The 17,351-nt window shown below is 43.4% G+C and overlaps 1 protein-coding gene across 4 annotated transcripts in view; it reads left to right on the forward strand.

The window, feature by feature from the left end:
- Positions 1-17,351, forward strand: part of ELL3 (elongation factor for RNA polymerase II 3) — a 206,123-nt gene that overhangs the window by 150,941 nt on the left and 37,831 nt on the right. For 3 of the 4 annotated variants that reach the window (XR_013270754.1, XM_077472013.1, XM_077472011.1), the window contains exons 6-8: positions 9,159-9,283; positions 11,599-11,716; positions 13,596-14,046. Coding sequence is in view for 3 of the 4 variants with exons in the window: in XM_077472013.1 (XP_077328139.1) it covers positions 9,159-9,283; positions 11,599-11,716; positions 13,596-14,046 (694 nt within the window). In the remaining variant the exon portion in view is untranslated. The remainder of the gene's footprint in view (positions 1-9,158; positions 9,284-11,598; positions 11,717-13,595; positions 14,047-17,351) is intronic. The other variant, XM_077472012.1, reaches the window with a different exon arrangement.

Here is a 17,351-nt window from a genome sequence, read left to right on the forward strand (position 1 = left end):
CAATTGCCGCCACTGTGCCATCAATTGCCGCCACTGTGCCATCAAATGCAGCCACTGTGCCCCATAAAATGCAGTCACTGTGCCCATCAATTACCGCCACTGTGCCATCAAACGCAGTCACTGTGCCCATCAGTTGACGCCATTGTACCATCAAACATAGCCACTGTGCCATCAAATGCAGCCACTGTGCCTATCAATTGCCACCATTGTTCCCATTAAACCCAGCCACTGTGCCATCAAACGCAGCCACTGTGCCCATCAATTGCTGCCACTGTGCCATAAAATGCAGCCACTGTTCCCCATAAGATGCAGCCACTGTGCCCATCAATTGCTGCCACTGTGCCATCAATCGCAGCCACTGTGCCATCAATCGCAGCCACTGTGCCATCAAACGCAGCCACTGTGCCCATCAATTGCTGCTACTGTGCCATCAAACGCAGCCACTGTGCCCATCAATTGCTGCCACTGTGCCCCATAAAACACAGCCACTGTGGCATATCAAATGCTGCCAGTGCGCCGCCCCCCCCCCCCCCCCCCGGCTTGCCCACCGTGTGCATTTACCTGTCTCGTGGGACAGCTCTTAGATGTCTTCTCCCGTCCTCTCTTTCCAACCACTGCTATGATTGGAGGCCTGGCGTCCAATCACAGCACCTGTCGTTTCAGCCAATCAGCTGATGGGTAACAGATCCGAGAGGCAGTTTAGTGTTAGGAAAGCAAATATTCATTCACTTTTCTAACACACAGCTGAGTGACCTGCGAGCGCCCAGCATGGCGCTCGGAGGTCACCTTTTTTGAGGGCTATTAGAGCCTATGGCTCTAATCAGATTTCTTTAAAAAACACCCCCCTGCTGCTGTGATTCAGGCACACTGCGCCCGAAAGGGGCTAGGCGCCTGAATAAGGAGTGGCAGTGGTGGTCATAGATAGATTCATGCAATGCACGTATCTATCTATTGGTGCTAGAGGGGGTGGCTAGAGGGGTATCTGCCCTTATGGACACACCACCACTGCTGTAATCCAATATTAGAACAATTGTATCAGTTTCAAAGGCTGCATAATGAACTAGCACTATTGTCTAGGGCCTCGTTCACATGGGCGGCTTCTTTTTTTTTTTTTTTTTTTTTTACCGCTTTGAAAAGCAATCAATGGTAGATGATCACTTTGATCACTTTTCAGGACAAGTTGACAAGCAGCTCATAGGTTGGATCCTGGAAACCTGGTTGTTTTTTTTGGGGGGGGGGGGGGGAGTGGAGGGATTCCGCTGCAACTGCATGCATGGAATGTAGTTGCATCATGCTTGTCATACTTTAGGCAGGTTCAGTCTAAATTCTCCACTGCAGGTGGCACTCAACCACAGCAGCCCTGTAGCTTAAGAGGGAATCAAGAGGAATACAGTGCCTCTATGATTTACTGGGTCACCGGGGAAGCAATCCAGTTGGATGCTGCCACCTCATGTGGCTCTGGTGGCCATCTTGGGTCAGGCAGAGCCTATTTAAGGCCCTGGCTCCCAGGTTTGATGTGCTTTTAGCTAGTTGGTAGAGTAGGGACAGGTCCCCCAGCTTGTGAGGGATGGTACTAGTGCTAGGGAAAGGTTCCTGGAGAGGAGGGAAAGTGTAGGGTTGCATCACGTCAAGACACCTTCCTGATTGGGCACTAGATGGCCAGGCCGCATTCTGCTCCCTCTTAACAAACACTGTCAGTCTGTCTGGAATCTCCACTCCACTCCAATCTCACATCTCCACTCCAAAATGCCTGAAGCTCAAAAAAGTTTTGGCTTTTTTTTGTAGCTTGAATTAGGCAGATTGGTGCATTTTTTAGCCCTTGTACACACAGTCGGAGATTCCGACAACCAAATCCGGCGGATTTTGTCCGTCGGATTTTGTCCGACAGATTTTGTCCGAAACTGTTGTATACACACGGTCGGACAAAGTTGTTGGAAAATCCGACGTGATGACGTTATTTCGTTACGACGGGACTACATTCAGGCTAGCAGCCAATAGCTTTGGTGTAGGAATTTGATCTGAGCATGCGTGGCACTAGGTCCGATCGGAATTCTCTACACATGATCGGAGTATGTCCGATCGGAGCATTTTGTCGGAAAATTTTACCGACTTGTTGGAAAACTTGGTCCGTCGGATATTCTGACGGAAACAGTCCGATGCAGACCACACACAGTCGGAATATCCGACAAAACGGTCCGATCGGACACATTCCGTCGGAATCTCCGACCGTGTGTACAAGGGCTAAGTGTTTTTTCCCTCATAGAAATACATCGAAACGCATTATTTGCATGTTTGAGTGTTTTCATGCTTTTTTGAGAGTTTTTTTCTGCTCAAATGCAATATTTAAATAATAATAATTAAAACTAAATAAATAAATAATAATCCTAAACAATTAATAAATAAAATAAATAATAATATTTATAATAAATTAATTAAATACATTTAACCCTATTCCTAACCCCTAATCTTAACATTACCCCCTAACCCTAATCCTAACCCCCTAAAAAAAAAAAAAATTTTTAAAAATGAATAAATAATAAATGCAGATGAAAAATGTCAAGAAATGATGAAATAGATCATGGTTGCACCGGTACAGTTTTTTATAATACTTTTGGTCACGTACTCACCAATACTCAGTACCAATACCTTTGCGATGCGATGTGACACAGAATAAACGGGTTTAAAGAATTGCTTGCAATGCGGTGCGATTCCTGTCTGAATCGCATGTAGTTTCCCTCATTGCTCCTGAGTTAACCCAGGCTGGAGTCACTATGACAATTCTAGGATACACATGGGTTAATGTGTACTACAATGAATGCATCTGCTGTGAACATAGCGTAAAAGGAGCAATGCTAAAATCCCTAAGGGTGTAAATAGAAGGATACTAGTAGATACTTGTAAAGTTTGTAGGCTTTCAAACTCTCATTTACAAGTGGCCTCGTAGTGACCTCTTAGTGTAGTTGCTGTTGAGGGAAACCGTGTGAGATTGTTGAGGCAGAAAGAAAATGATTGAAAGAATGCCCATCTCTAAATTTTACCATTTATCATTTAGCTATGCCAGTCAATAAAGGCCAATTCTTGGATTCTCACTGACATCCATCCTCAGCCAGGGTTCCATTGAGCCATGAAGTTACACCAAAAATTTCTTGGGGTTCCCTGAGCTGCGGCTGAATTACAGCCCATTTGATGGTGTCTGCATTTTTTGGGCCAACCTTACTTGGCAAAGCCAACAGCATGTCATTAATTATCTGCATATTAGCTGTCGGTAAGGTTGGTTTCACACGGACGTTACTTTTTTTGTTCAGTTCAGTCCGTTCTTTACCAAAGAACAAAGTGACTGAACTGAACTTCAAACACTGTATATAGCTCATTGCTAAAGAGAGGGCCAGGAAGCCGGCAACATGTCCTTAAAGTGGAGGGCCACCCTGAAAACAAAAAAATATAAAAAATTACAAAAAAATCAAAAAAAAAAAAATGAAAACATTTTTTTTTTTTTTACTTACCAGAAATGCCTGTTGCTAGGCACATAATCCTAATCTTCCTCTTCCTCCTCCGCAGAGATCTTATGTCTTCTCTCCTCGTCGCGGCGTCTTCTGGGTAATGGGTCGCGCTGTGTTCTGGGAACTGTGTGTTCCAGAACACAGCGCGTCCCATTCAGAAAGTTCTGCGGGACTCGCGCATGCGCAGTAGGAAACGGGCAGTGAAGCCATAAGGCTCCACTGCCTGTTTCCCTTAGAGGGAATGGCGGCGCCGGGACCCGAGAGCTGAGGGACGGGTCGGCCTCGGGCAGTCGACATCGCGGGCGCCCTGGACAGGTAAGTGTGTTTATTAAGTCAGCAGCTGCAGTGTTTGCAGCTGCTGACTTTTTTTTTTTTTTTTTTTTAAACGGCCCTCCTCTTTAACAACCGACGAGTCATCAGCTGTCAGCAAAAAAAAAAGTGAAAAAACAGTGTGGGCCCCCCCCCACCAAATCTATACCAGACCCTTATCCAAGCATGCAGCCTGGCAGGTCAGGAAAGGGAGGAGAAGAGCGAACCCCCCCCCCCCCCCTCAACATGGGTGCTTCTCTCCTGCCGACGTCTTCTTCCTCACCGCCACCGCTAAAAAAATGAAAAAGCCACTGTTCTTCTGTTGCCGTCTTCCTCCATTATGTTGTTGCCCACTGTCTGGCATCTGTTATATAGCCATGGGGCGTGGCCAGGGGCGGACTAACAACTCATGGGGCCCATGGGCAATAGGAGATTATGGGGCCCCCAGACAATCAGAGATTATGGGGCCACACAGTATACACAAACACACACACACACACACAGTATACAATCACACAGTACACACAGACATGTTTCTATTGGCTGAGAAAGTACTGGAGAGGTGGAGCAGCTTTAACCACTTAATAACCGCCCTATAGCCGAATGACGGCTTCAGGGCGGTTTCTTAACTGTGGGAGGCCGTCATATGATGTCCTCCCAGAATTCCGCTCTCGCGCGCCCCCTGGGGCGCGCACTCGAGAGCATCCGTGACCGCCGGGTCCACAGGACCCGGCGCATCACGGATCACGGTAAACGGCCGCTCGTCGCGCCCGTTTACCATGTGATCGCTCCGTCAAATGACGGAGTGATCACTTGTAAACAAACCGGCGTCATGTTATGACGCCGGTTCCTCCCTCCCCCTCTCTGTACCGATCGGAACAGCGGAGGGGGAAGAGATCGGTATCAGCAGCGATGTGGGCTGCATCTGCAGTGCCCACATCGCTGCTCACCGAAAATTAACCCCTCAATTCCCTGCCAATACTCTGCAATACTCTGCCATTACTCTGCATTACTCTGCAATACCCTGCAATACCCTGCAATACTCTGCATTACTCTGCATTACTCTGCATTACTCTGCAATACCCTGCAATACCCTGCAATACTCTGCAATACTCTGCATTACACTGCAATACTCTGCATTACCCTGCCATTACTCTGCAATACCCTGCCATTACTCTGCATTACTCTGCATTACCCTGCATTACTACTCTGCAATACCCTGCAATACCCTGCAATACCCTGCAATACCCTGCAATACTCTGCAATACCCTGCAATACTCTGCAATACTGTGCATTACCCTGCAATACTCTGCAATTCCCTGCAACGCTCTGCAACACCCGCCAATACCCTGCAACACTCTGCAATGCTCTGCAACACCCTCCAATATCCTGCAATGCTCTGCAACGCAATACTCTGCAACTCCATACTCTGATATACCCAGCCATACCCAGCCATAGTCGGTGATACCCTGCAATACCCAGCCATAGACACCCCCCCTCCCGCTGCCCTCCGGTGCTTCTACCGACTCGCCAATACTATCAAATCCAGAATCTTTTTTTTTTTTTTTTTTCAGGCTTTCCAGCTTAGAGGTCAGATGCGGGGTCTTATTGACCCCACATCTCACTGTAAAGAGGACCTGTCATGCCATATTCCTATTACAAGGGATGTTTACATTCCTTGTAATAGGAATAAAAGTGATCAAAAAATTTATTTTTGGGGAAAAAAATGTCAAACTAAAATAAATAAAGTAAAATGAACAATAACATTTTTTTTTTTTTTAAAGCGCCCCTGTCCCCATGTGCTCGCATGCAGAAGCGAACGCATACGTAAGTCCCGCCCACATATGAAAACGGTGTTCAAACCACACATGTGAGGTATCGCTGCGTACGTTGGAGCGAGAGCAATAATTCTAGCCCTAGACCTCCTCTGTAACTCAAAACATATAACCAGTAAAAAAAAAATTATATCGTCGCCTATGGGGATTTTTAAGTTGCGACGTTTGGCGCCATTCCACGAGCCTGTGCAATTTTGAAGAGTGACATGTTGGGTATCTATTTACTCAACGTAACTTCATCTTTCACATTATGCAAAAATTGGGCTAACTTTACTGTGTTTTTTTTTTTTTTAAGCACAAAACAGTTTTTTTTCCAAAAAAAAGCATTCGAACAAATTGCTGCGCAAATACCGTGCGAGATAAAAAGTTGCAACGACCACCATTGTATTCTCCAGGGTGTTTGCTAAAAAAACATATATAATGTTTTGGGATTCGATGTAATTTTCTAGCAAATAAATGATGATTTTTACATGTAGGAGAGAAATGTCAGAATTGTCCTGGGTGCTCCAGAGCGCCTGATGGCGCTCCCTGCATGTTGGGCCTCTGTATGTGGCCGCACTGTGTAAAAGTCTCACACATGTGGTATCGCCGTACACGGGAGTAATAGCAGAATGTGTTTTGGGGTGTAATTTGTGGTATGCATATGCTGTGTGAGAAATAAACTGATAATATGACAATTTTGTGAAAAAAAAAAAAAAAAAAGTAAAAAAAATCTTGATTTTGCAAAGAATTGTGGGAAAAAATGACAACTTCAAAAAACTCATCATGCCTCTTACTAAATACCTTGGAATGTCTTCTTTCCAAAAAGGGGTCATTTGGGGGGTATTTGTACTTTTCTGGCATGTTAGGGTCTCAAGAATTGAAATAGGCCGTCAGTACTTCAGGTGTGATAAATTTTCAGATATTGGCACCACAGCTTGTGGACTCTATAACTTTCACAAAGACCAAATAATATCCACCAATTTGTACTTATTTTTACCAAAGATATGTAGTGGTATAAATTTTGGCCAAAATTTATGAAGAAAAAATTACTAATCTGCTAAATTTTATAACAGAAATGAAGAAAAATTCATTTTTTTACAGAATTTTCTGTATTTTTTCTTTTATAGCACATATAGGTCCAGTGTTGCATGACTGAGTAATTGTCATTCAAAATGTGAGAGCACCGAAAGCTGAAAATTGGTCTGGTTATTAAGGGTGTTTAAGTGCCCAGTGGTCAAGTGGTTAATCTCTGGATTGTTAGACCAAAAAGATGTCGGTAATGGACATTTCAAAGACAGATGTAAAAAAACACCAATTTTTTACATACTGTCCCTGGTTTTACTGAGGCTGGCAACCCTGATGGGGCCCCCTAGTGGCATAGGGCCCTCGGGCAGTGCCATCAGGCCATCAGAGGATGTCACCTGGAGAGCCCCCCCGATGCCACAAGGACGGGCTCTTAGAGTGACGTCATCGGCTAGCCACGCCAAATGGCTATATATAACAGATGCCAGACAACAGATGACAACACATTGGAGGAAGAGGGCAACAGAAGAACAATGGCCTTTAAAAATTTTTAGCGAGTAACTTTGGAGGAAGAAGGCAACGGCAGCGGGAGGAGAAGGCACCGGGAGGGACAGCAGGAGGTGGCATCGGGAGAAGACCTATTAATAAAGGAGTTGTCAAAAACCTCCTCTTTTTTTTTACATTTCACTGCCTTTTTGGTGAATGGGTAAGGGGTAGGGGTATTATGTACCCGATACCCATTCACATAGGGTGGGGTATTATGTACCCGATACCCATTCACATAGGGTGGGGCCAGGATCTGGGGACCCCCTTGTTAAAGGGGGCCCCCAGATTACGATAATCCCCCCCACCCACAGACCCCGACAATCATCGGCCAGGGTTGTTGAGAAGAGGCCCTTGTCTGTCCCATCAAGGGGCTTTGGGGTGGGGGGGCACAAGGCCCCCCTGCCACAAAGCACCCACCCCCTATGTTGAGGGCATGCAGCCTGGTATGGTTTAGAAGGGGGGGGGGCGCTCGCTCGTCCCCTATGTTTCCTGAACTTACGGGCTGCATGCTTGGATAAGGGTCTGGTATGGATTTTGGGTGGGGGGGCACGCCTTTTTTTTTTTTTTTAACTGGCGTGGGGTGGAGGGTCCCCTCCGAATCCATACTAGACATGGGGGGATGTTTTTTGTGTGTTTAATGAGGAAAAAAACGGTTTAAAAATGGATGTAAGCGGTAACAGTTTTTTGTCTGTAAGGTTTTTTTACGGATGAAAAAAAATAGGGTTTTCTTCCATCATAAAAAACAGAGCTTAGCGGAGACAGATGTCAGCAGATGATCATCCGCTAACATCCATTAACCCATAGCGATACATGTATGTTCATTTTTCATCCATCAATGAATGGATGAAAAAAACGGACATACGGAACGGCCGTGTGTAAGGGGCCTAAGAGTGGCATTCTGACACTACTGTAAGGGCTCATGTACACTTGCGGTTGGGGGGAGGGCTAAAAACAGGCAGTTAAACTGCATTTAAACTCCTCTACAACCATCCACTTTATGCTGCATAATTGCAATGGCCGCATCGCTTTGTTGCACAGCAACTATTATACCCAGTGATCAGCACCTCCCACTAAACATAACCCACTCAAGTAAATGGGGCCGCACAATAATGCACAAAGTTGCAGTGCGTTGTTATGGCCTTTTATGGATAGAACAGGCAGTGAGGAGGTGACATATCACATGACATATCACCTCCTCACCACTTGTCAAACGCCCTGTGAAAAGCGATCCACCGTGGATCACACTTCAAAAGGCAATGCTTATGTAAACAAGTCCTACAGGTTGGGTTCTTCCAATCGATCACCAATGTAATGTGTATTTTTCGAACTGACCCTTTCCAATTCAGTAAGGATTCCCACTGATCTGAAAGTCATAAAGGTTCCTTTGATAAAAGTGAAGTGGTCTTATTCTATTGTATTCGTTTTGCATTTCTGACATAAGTTTAATCATCTTCAGCTTAACATTGAATAACTTTTATAACTTAAATGAACATGAAGGTAAACCACCTCTTACATTGTTGGTTTTATTTACAAAAAAAGTTTTCAGCTTTTACATTCATTCTGTGCAAATATAGCAAAATCAAATGTTCCCATTCTGTTTCCCATCCTAGTTTGAATGTTATTCATTCACAAGAAAATAGAGTGGTTTGAGAAAATATTGCATTATGGCCACTAGATGGAGATGAAGTTCATAGAAAAAAAAATTATATATATATATATATATATATATATATATATATATATATATATATACGGTATATATATATATATATATAATTTTTTTTTATGAACAAATAATATTCGACTTGTTGAGGAAATATCCTGATAGCATTTGATTTTGCTCCTTTTGTACGGAATAAACGTACCAGTTTTTGGACAAATAGCTATGCATTTTTTCTATAAATATGCCTCTACATGTATTGAAAAAGACAACTTTTAATTTGCTTGTTCTTACATATGCCAGGTAGGACAACAGAACCCTAAAGACGGCAAGTATAGCCTGAAAGAAGACATGTACAGCCAGGTACAAAAGGACTGGATGGGATATACTCCAGAGGAGAGGCAGCACTTAGCAGGTATTCTTTCAAGGTATGAAGGACAGTTTTCTAACTAGTAATAGTGATAATACAATTATTTCTGGTTACACCTGGCTCAAAAGGCTATTGTGAAAGAAAATGAGGGTGTTGTCTATAGCAATTAAATGTTGTTTCACTAGGGCAGCTGAAAGAATGATAAAATAATCTTTATTAGCTCCACATGTCCACAGGACAAGCTGGACACATCCGTATCATAGGTTGAACCTTTATTACCAGCTGGAATGAGAAGGCCGGGAGTGAGAGGACTATAAATGTTTTTAAAGTGTATTTATGGGATAATGTCAAAAGATCTCTTTAAGTGGGACTTTTACAAGGCAACCAAAAAATACAAGAACACACTAATATAAAATATACATTTTTATTAATATTATGTTAACCACTTCAATCCCGGGCACTTATGCACCTTCCTGCCCAGACCAATTTTCAGCTTTCAGCGCTGTTGCACTTTGAATGACAATTGCGCGGTCATGCTACACTATACCCAAATTAAATTTATATAATTTTGTTCCCACAAATAGAGCTTTCTTTTGGTGGTATTTGATCACCTGTGCGATTTTTATTTTCTGCTAAACAAATAAAAAAAGATCGTACATTTTGAAAATAAAATGTTTTTTTTTTTTTTTCTGTTACAAAACTTTGTAAATAAGTAAGTTATCTCCTTCACTGATGGGCACTGATGGGGCTGCACTGATAATCAATCAGCACAGACCCCCCCCCCCCCCTGTCAGAGTAGTAGCCGATTGGCTCTCCTCTACTCGCGTCTGACAGACGCGAGTGAGGAAAAGCCGATCAACGGCTCTTTCTGTTTACATCATGATCAGCCGTGATTGGACATGGCTGATCATGTGGTAAAGAGTCTCTGTCAGAGACTCTTTACCTAGATCGGAGTTGCGGTCTGTGTCAGACTGATACACTGCACCAACGATCGCCACGATGCTCACCCCCAGCAGCTTGATATCCTAGCAACGTCATATGACGTCCGGTCAGGATATCGCAACCACTTTGCCAAAATCATGTTCCTATATGAAATGCGGCAAGTGGTTAAAAAAGCTCCTCACATGAGGCACGTGTTTAAAAACAAACATGATCAAATTATTCAAGATATTACACAAAACCTATGAAGAGTGGTGATACCCAAAATCTTGAGTAGCTCCAAAGTTCAGTGACAACAATACATGGGATATTATTCACCACTCTGAAATTCGAAAATTCCACCATTAGGCCTCATGCACACTTGACGTTTTTGGATGTTTTTACAGCTGCTGTTTTTGGCTTCAGGTGTTTTTTTCTACAGTCAATAAACTCTCCAGCATGTTATCCTATGTGTTCATGCTCACATAGGCTGTTATCAACTGTTTTTGGCTGGGGAGTTTTTTGGATGTAAAAAAAACCCCAAAACTAGTGGCTAACGTAAAAAAAAATGCTCAAAAACATGGCTCACCCGTGTTTAATGTTAAAAAGAGCTAAAAAATGCTAATGCTAAAAAACGCTATTGCAAAAACATTGAAAAACTCACTGCAAAGCTACTGGCGTTTTATTTCATGCACACTGGACGTTACTATAATGTTGAGTGTGCATGAGGCCTAATATATGTTTTACAACCATATGTTGCATTACATCAAATGATATCTTACATCTATACTTACAAACATTAGAAATTTCCCTGTAGAGCTCCATGGATTCACACACAGCTACTCATGGTTTTGGGTATGTCCACTCTTCATATGTTTTGTTTGATATCTTGAATAGTTTGAATAATTTGAACATGTTTGTTTTCCTCATGTGATGAACCTCATCTGATATTAATAAAAAATGATATTTTTATAATAATATGTTCTTGTATTTTTGTTTGCCTTGTAAAAGTCCCACTTAAAGAGATCTTTTGACATTATATAAAAATTACAGGGATGATGGCAACCCTGATCCCACAATTAAATATTGCATTAAAGTGTATTTATGTTGACCGGACATCTGGATCGGTTAATAATGTTGAATGTGAAAATCAGATCTATCTGTGAGATATATATATTTCCCAGACAGAATAGAGTACTGGTATTATTGATCATGTATTGTAAATCATCGATATACCGTAAAGTACAGTAAAATTAGTCTAGAAGTAATAATATATATATATATATATATATATATATATATATATGTATGTGTGTGTGTGTATATATATATATATATATATACTATATTTACTATATATATATATATATATATATATATATATATATATATATATATATATATAATTATTTTTTATCTGAGGTGTATTTATTTTTTTGTCATTTCACCATGCAGTAGGAAACACCCAAATATTTCCTTATCACTGAATGGCCAGGCACCATCCGAGAGGGACAAAACGCAGCACAGCCTGTCATCCTCACACCAAAACGCACGGACGAGGCCTCCTGATGGTGTAAGTGCTTTTTGTGCAAATAAAGCATAAATTATGTTTACTAAAATATTTTCATTTAGAAATCTACCTCAGTGTCCAGCATTGTCCTGTTTTATGTAACAAAGATTAGGTATTTTATTTGGTGATTATTTAGGCCCCATGAACTTTGGTGTTTTCATGCTGGCTGAGGGCACATGTGCATTGTCCAGACATGTAAAACCCTCATGAGAAAGTGATTGTAAAGGATAAAGGTTTTTTTCTTAATATTTTGTATTCATACTTACCTAGGTGAATGCAGCATTGGTCTGATGCTGCATCTGCCTCTACACGGAGAACCAAGCGATCAAACACTTCTGATCGCTCAGTTCTCACAGCTCTCCGAGCAGAGAGCTGATGACTATCAGTTACAGCTCTCTGCTCTGCTCCCTCCTCACTCACTGGAGCGCTGAGCTGTGGAGGGGGTGGGAGCAACCGGCTTAGGCTCTCAGCGGCTTGCTGAGAGGCTGAGCCAGGTGTTGGTCCAGGGATCTGGCTGACCCAGACTCCAAGGTCGTGATGACGCCGAGCCTGGACCGACTCTGTGACATCAGCATAGAGCGGACTTCCCACTCTCTCTCTCTCTGCTCAAAACGGGTCACAGGAGTGCAAAACGAACTGCACTCCTGTGATCCATATGGGAAGCACAACCAAAGGAGCTTTGGCTGGACTTCTCCTTTAATACATTCTCTTCTTCTATTGCTAGCCCCCTCCTCCCGTCCCTCCTAAATACTTACCTGAGCCCGATCTCGATCCAACGCCTGAGAGTGCTGCTTTCTCCCTCCCCACTGGCCATTGGCTCCCACTGCTGTCAAATTATCATATCCAGTGACGAGGGAGAGACAAGTGGCTTTCTATGGGGGCATTCGGCAGGGGGAAGAGCCATGAACACCAATTTCGGACCCCAGAAAAGAAGGATTGGGGCTGCTCTGTACAAAACCATTGCACAGAGCAGGTAGGTATATCATGTTTGTTATTTAAAAAGAATTCTTGAACCTTTACAATCACTTTAAAGCTCTGTGAAAGTACGATGCACCAAGCAGTACTATCGTTTTTAGGGCAGTACGCACCCAGAGATAAATGCCCAGAACGCAGACTTTGGGCATTAATCCCTGGGCACATATTGCCCTAAATGCTAGTACCATCCAGCCTTGTCCAACCACAACAACTGTCAGCCTCTCATAGAGTTTTACAGGCTGTGGCAGCGGAGCTGGACGGTGCACCAGTGCCTTCCACCCACTCCTAACTACCGGAACATTATACAGCAAGGCTAAATGCTCAGTATGCATGGGGCCTTATCCACTCCTTGATATACAGACCATTTTGAAACCAATACATTCAACACCTTGTTTTGGCTATAAAGCATTCTGAAGAATGTAGATTAGCAGTTGGAGGGGGGGGTAAAAACACATAGTTGAACTGCATTTTTATCACCCCCAACAGTCCTCTAAGCTGCGAATAGGATTGTCCGTGTGCCGTAATCTCAGTGCTTCATTTCATGCCCACAGCAAAAATGATTCAACATGTTTTAATTCCGACCCATTCAAGCAAATAAGGAAGCAATTATGGCATGGTTGCAGCACATTTATATGGCTAAAATGGGGTTAAAACAGGCAGTGAGAAGGCACCACATCACCTCCTTGGCGACTTGGGGTGGTTATAAAGCTCCAGATAGGGATTTCAGGGAGGGTGGAGGTGTTGTCCTGGTAAAAGCAGGAATGTCTCCGTAACATTTTGGGGGCATTTTTTCCAACACACATATGACCAATAATAGTCCATGGTCATCATATTATAGGCATTGTTATACAGCTTGTCATCTTTATACATTTGAACTGATGTGCTTGGTTTATGTTATCATGTTCAGAAACGTCCGTCAGGATTTAATAGCACAGAAGGTGACAACTGCAAAAGAATAAGGTCGTCATTGGATGGAGATCCTCTTGAACAACACTCCAGCTCTTCATCCAACACACACGTGAACTCTAGGCATCAGACTGGTTCTGAGAGTGCCAAAAAACTACCCCCTGTGTCTGAGAAACACAGAGTCTTTCCAGCACAAAGTCACAAAAAGCACAGCACACCACAGACTTTACACCCGGAAATGCACAAAAGGACAAAGACCTGTGATGGGTCACAGACTGGCAAAGCCAAGCAAAGGGATTCCACAACTTCAGCTTCTCAGATGGACAAGAGGCCGGGCTGGCTAAAAGAAGGGAAAAGAGAGCATGAATCGAGCGAAGAGGAGGAGGATGAGGACTGGGAGGAGGAAGCTATCTTGCTGGAAAAGTGCCTCACATCTCCAGAAGGTACAGAAGGTATATATCATCACAGGACGGGATTAGGGTGGTAATTGGTGTTCATGGAGGACCATTTGTCAATTTTGGTGATGTAGTTGAAGATATACCTTTTATTCTTATACCTGACAATTGCTAACCGGTGGTACACAAATTATGAGAATGTAAGTACCAGATCGTTCAATGGGAAGTCCTAATTATACCTATTAACTGTACATCATTGGATGGACACCTTGAACACTTTCGGTAATGACACTATGTAGATATATGTCAGGCATGGAGAGACTAAAATTCTATGTTACAGTGCACCCCCCTACATAAAAAAAATATGGCCTTAAAGAGCCTTTTTGACCTTTCCCTAGAGAGCATTAAAGATGCAGTAAACCACAGTTGATGAAAAAAAAAGAAAAAATAATCCCCTGCAAGGCAATCATAATGTGCTAGTATGCATCACTTAGAATGAATATAGTTGGGTTTGCACAAAGTGCATAGAAAAACCCTTTATGGACTTTGCAGGCAGAAAAACAATGTTGCAATATGTATATAAAATTAAAATTTTATTAAACAAATAGAAATAAAAAGGGAAAGTGATCCCTATAAAATAGCATTGTATAGCATATAGAGAAAAAACATGAAGTAGAGGTCGGCCCAGGTCAGTATTAGTGGTCAATTCAACATGTTTCGGAGTGACCACTAATACTGACCTGGGCCGACCTCTACTTCATAGGCGGCATATGGGTTTTGATGGTACAAGGGGATTTTTGGATATTTTGCTACAAGACATGCATAAATGTACTTGTTTTTTTTCTATATGGTATACCTTGCTATTTTATAGGGATCCCTTTCCCTTTTTATTTCTATTTGTTTAATAAAGTTTACATTTTATATACACATTGCAACATTGTTTTTCTGCCTCCAAAGTCAATAAGGGGTTTTTCTATGCACTCTGGTGCAAACCAAACTATACATGGTCTAATTTGGATGTTGGCAGACTACACTGTACCCACCCTTTACTAATACCCATTTCTTACCCTAGAACGAAGGCCTCCAGCGCCGCGCTGTTGCAGCTGAAAGGGCTGACATCTTCCCCCCGGTCTTCCTTCTTGGTTCGCGTCCTCGGGCTACAAAAATGGCCTGGAGGGGCAATGACGTCACTGCTGCGCATGTGTGCAAGAGCCACGCATGTGCGTGGGAGCCGCCAGTTACGCCACGTCTTCAGGTCCCCATTGCAACAATCTTAAATGTGGGAAGCTGGCTGTGTTTCCCGGCTGGCTCCTCACTGCGCATGCACGAGACATGCTGCACTTTCTCAGTGGTCCTGTGACGTGTCCCAGGGGGTTGCGGGTGGGGAGCAGAGCAGAAATGGGAGCAAATACCTGTCAGAAATAGGTACCTGAACCCTGAGGGTCGGTTCACACAGGGGCGACCCGTCAGGCGACTTAGCCTGCCTTACAAGTCGCGTCCCGCTCTATGCAATGGAACCATTCTAATCGGAGCGACTCAAGTCGCTCCGACTTAGAAAAAGGTTCCTGTATGACTTTTGGGGGCGACTTGCATTGACTTCTATACAGAAGTCATTTCACAAGCCGCTGCTAAAGTCGCCTGAGGCAGTCACGCTGCAAGTCGTGCTGCCTCAGTGTGAACGGGCTCTTAGAGAAAGAACAATCTACAATGAGGAGAGAGGAGGGGGGAGGAATATAAGCAGAACTTCCCTTTTTAGGTGAAGTTCTGCTTTAAGGTCTGTTAAAGAAAGTTACAAAAAAAAACAGACTTACTGTCTGCATCACCAGGTGAAAATAAAGGATAGAAAAGCCAAACAAAGAAAACAAAAGCAGCCACCACATCTAAGAATTGGTGAGCTGCAATATAATAAACGTTTGCCTTTGGGTTTAATACTGCTTTAAATAAAATGTCCTACATATGTTTATTTAGATTATCTGTACTTCTTTTTGACCTGATAGGACAATAACTTCATTTCCCAACATCCTGTAAGTAGGATTAGCTTGGAATAGCTGGGGGGCATTTACAGAACGATGATTCTATAAACCACAGATCGACGAATACGATCCTACACGCATCCAGTCCAACTCATCTGAATATTATTTTCAGATGGTAAAATAGAGAGTGCGATGTTTCCTGAGAAGCGTCTATTTGGGTTGTCTATTGTATGTTCTATAGAGCTCCCCTGTTACTGCTTGCAGAGTGCGAGACGCGAGCTGCACACCTGTACCGCACTTTGTTCCAAAGCAAATAAAGGCTGATGGAGAGATGATAAAAATACGCTTGTTACTTCACAGAGGGCCTTAAAAGCCTCGCAACAATAAATCCTAGAGCTCTCCAAAATTCCGAATAAAGAGATTAACTCTTTAGGTGACATCCTTTAGTGCTACCGATTTAAAGTGCTATTAAACCCCATGATAAAAATGTATTACTTTGCTGCTTACTAGTCCCTAGATCTGGTGACTGCATTTGTTTTCTTTTTTAGGCAGTTTTTTCCCCTTTGTTATCACTGATCAGCCAATAGCCTGTCTAAGGCCGCGTACACACGGGCGGATTGTCTGCCCAACTTAGTCCACTGAACCGTGTTTCAGCGGACAATCCGCTCGTGTGTGGGCTTCAGCGGACTTTTTCAGCGGACAGTCTGACGGACTAAGTCTTTCGGAATTTCCGTAATTTTGTCCGTCCAAACTTGGTTTCAGCGGACAGTCCGCTCGTGTGTAGGCAAGTTGGACGGACTAAGTATGGCGCATGCTCAGAAAGGATTTACACGGCCGAAGGTTGCATTGCTGTGTATTGGACGTCGTATTTCTAGTCCCGTCGTACGTGCTGTATACGTCATCGCGCAAGTTTTCAGCGGACTGTCTGTTCATCGTGTGTGGTCAAGTCCGTTCATTCAAAAGTAGGACGGACTGTCCGTCGGATTGTCTGACGAACTTAGTTGGGCAGACAATCCGCCCGTGTGTACGCGGCCTAAGACTCCTTTCAGACGGGGCGGACTCCATCAAGAAGATTCACCTGCTTAGTAGGGGGGGGGGGGGTCTGTCCGCTGATCCCGGCTGAGCAGGTGGGTGACAGGTCCGTGTCCGCTCTGCATAGGACACAGCCCATTGTTCTCTATGGGGTGGTTGGATAGAAATGGACAGCCTGATGCCTGACGGATGGGGAGCAGATCCCCATCTAGCTGTTTTTAGTGGACAGGATCGATTTGGATGCCGATGGGGGTCTGCTGACATCCACCGCTCCATAGAGAGCAATGGATGGCCGACCGGGTCAACCTAAAAAACTGACAGGCGGACCTGATCGTCCCGTCAGCATAAAGGAGGGCT

The sequence above is a fragment of the Lithobates pipiens genome, unplaced genomic scaffold, assembly GCF_037356315.1.
Source record: "Lithobates pipiens isolate NorthernLeopardFrog02 unplaced genomic scaffold, aLitPip1_a1.2 Scaffold_8, whole genome shotgun sequence".
Classification (NCBI taxonomy): domain Eukaryota; kingdom Metazoa; phylum Chordata; class Amphibia; order Anura; family Ranidae; genus Lithobates; species Lithobates pipiens.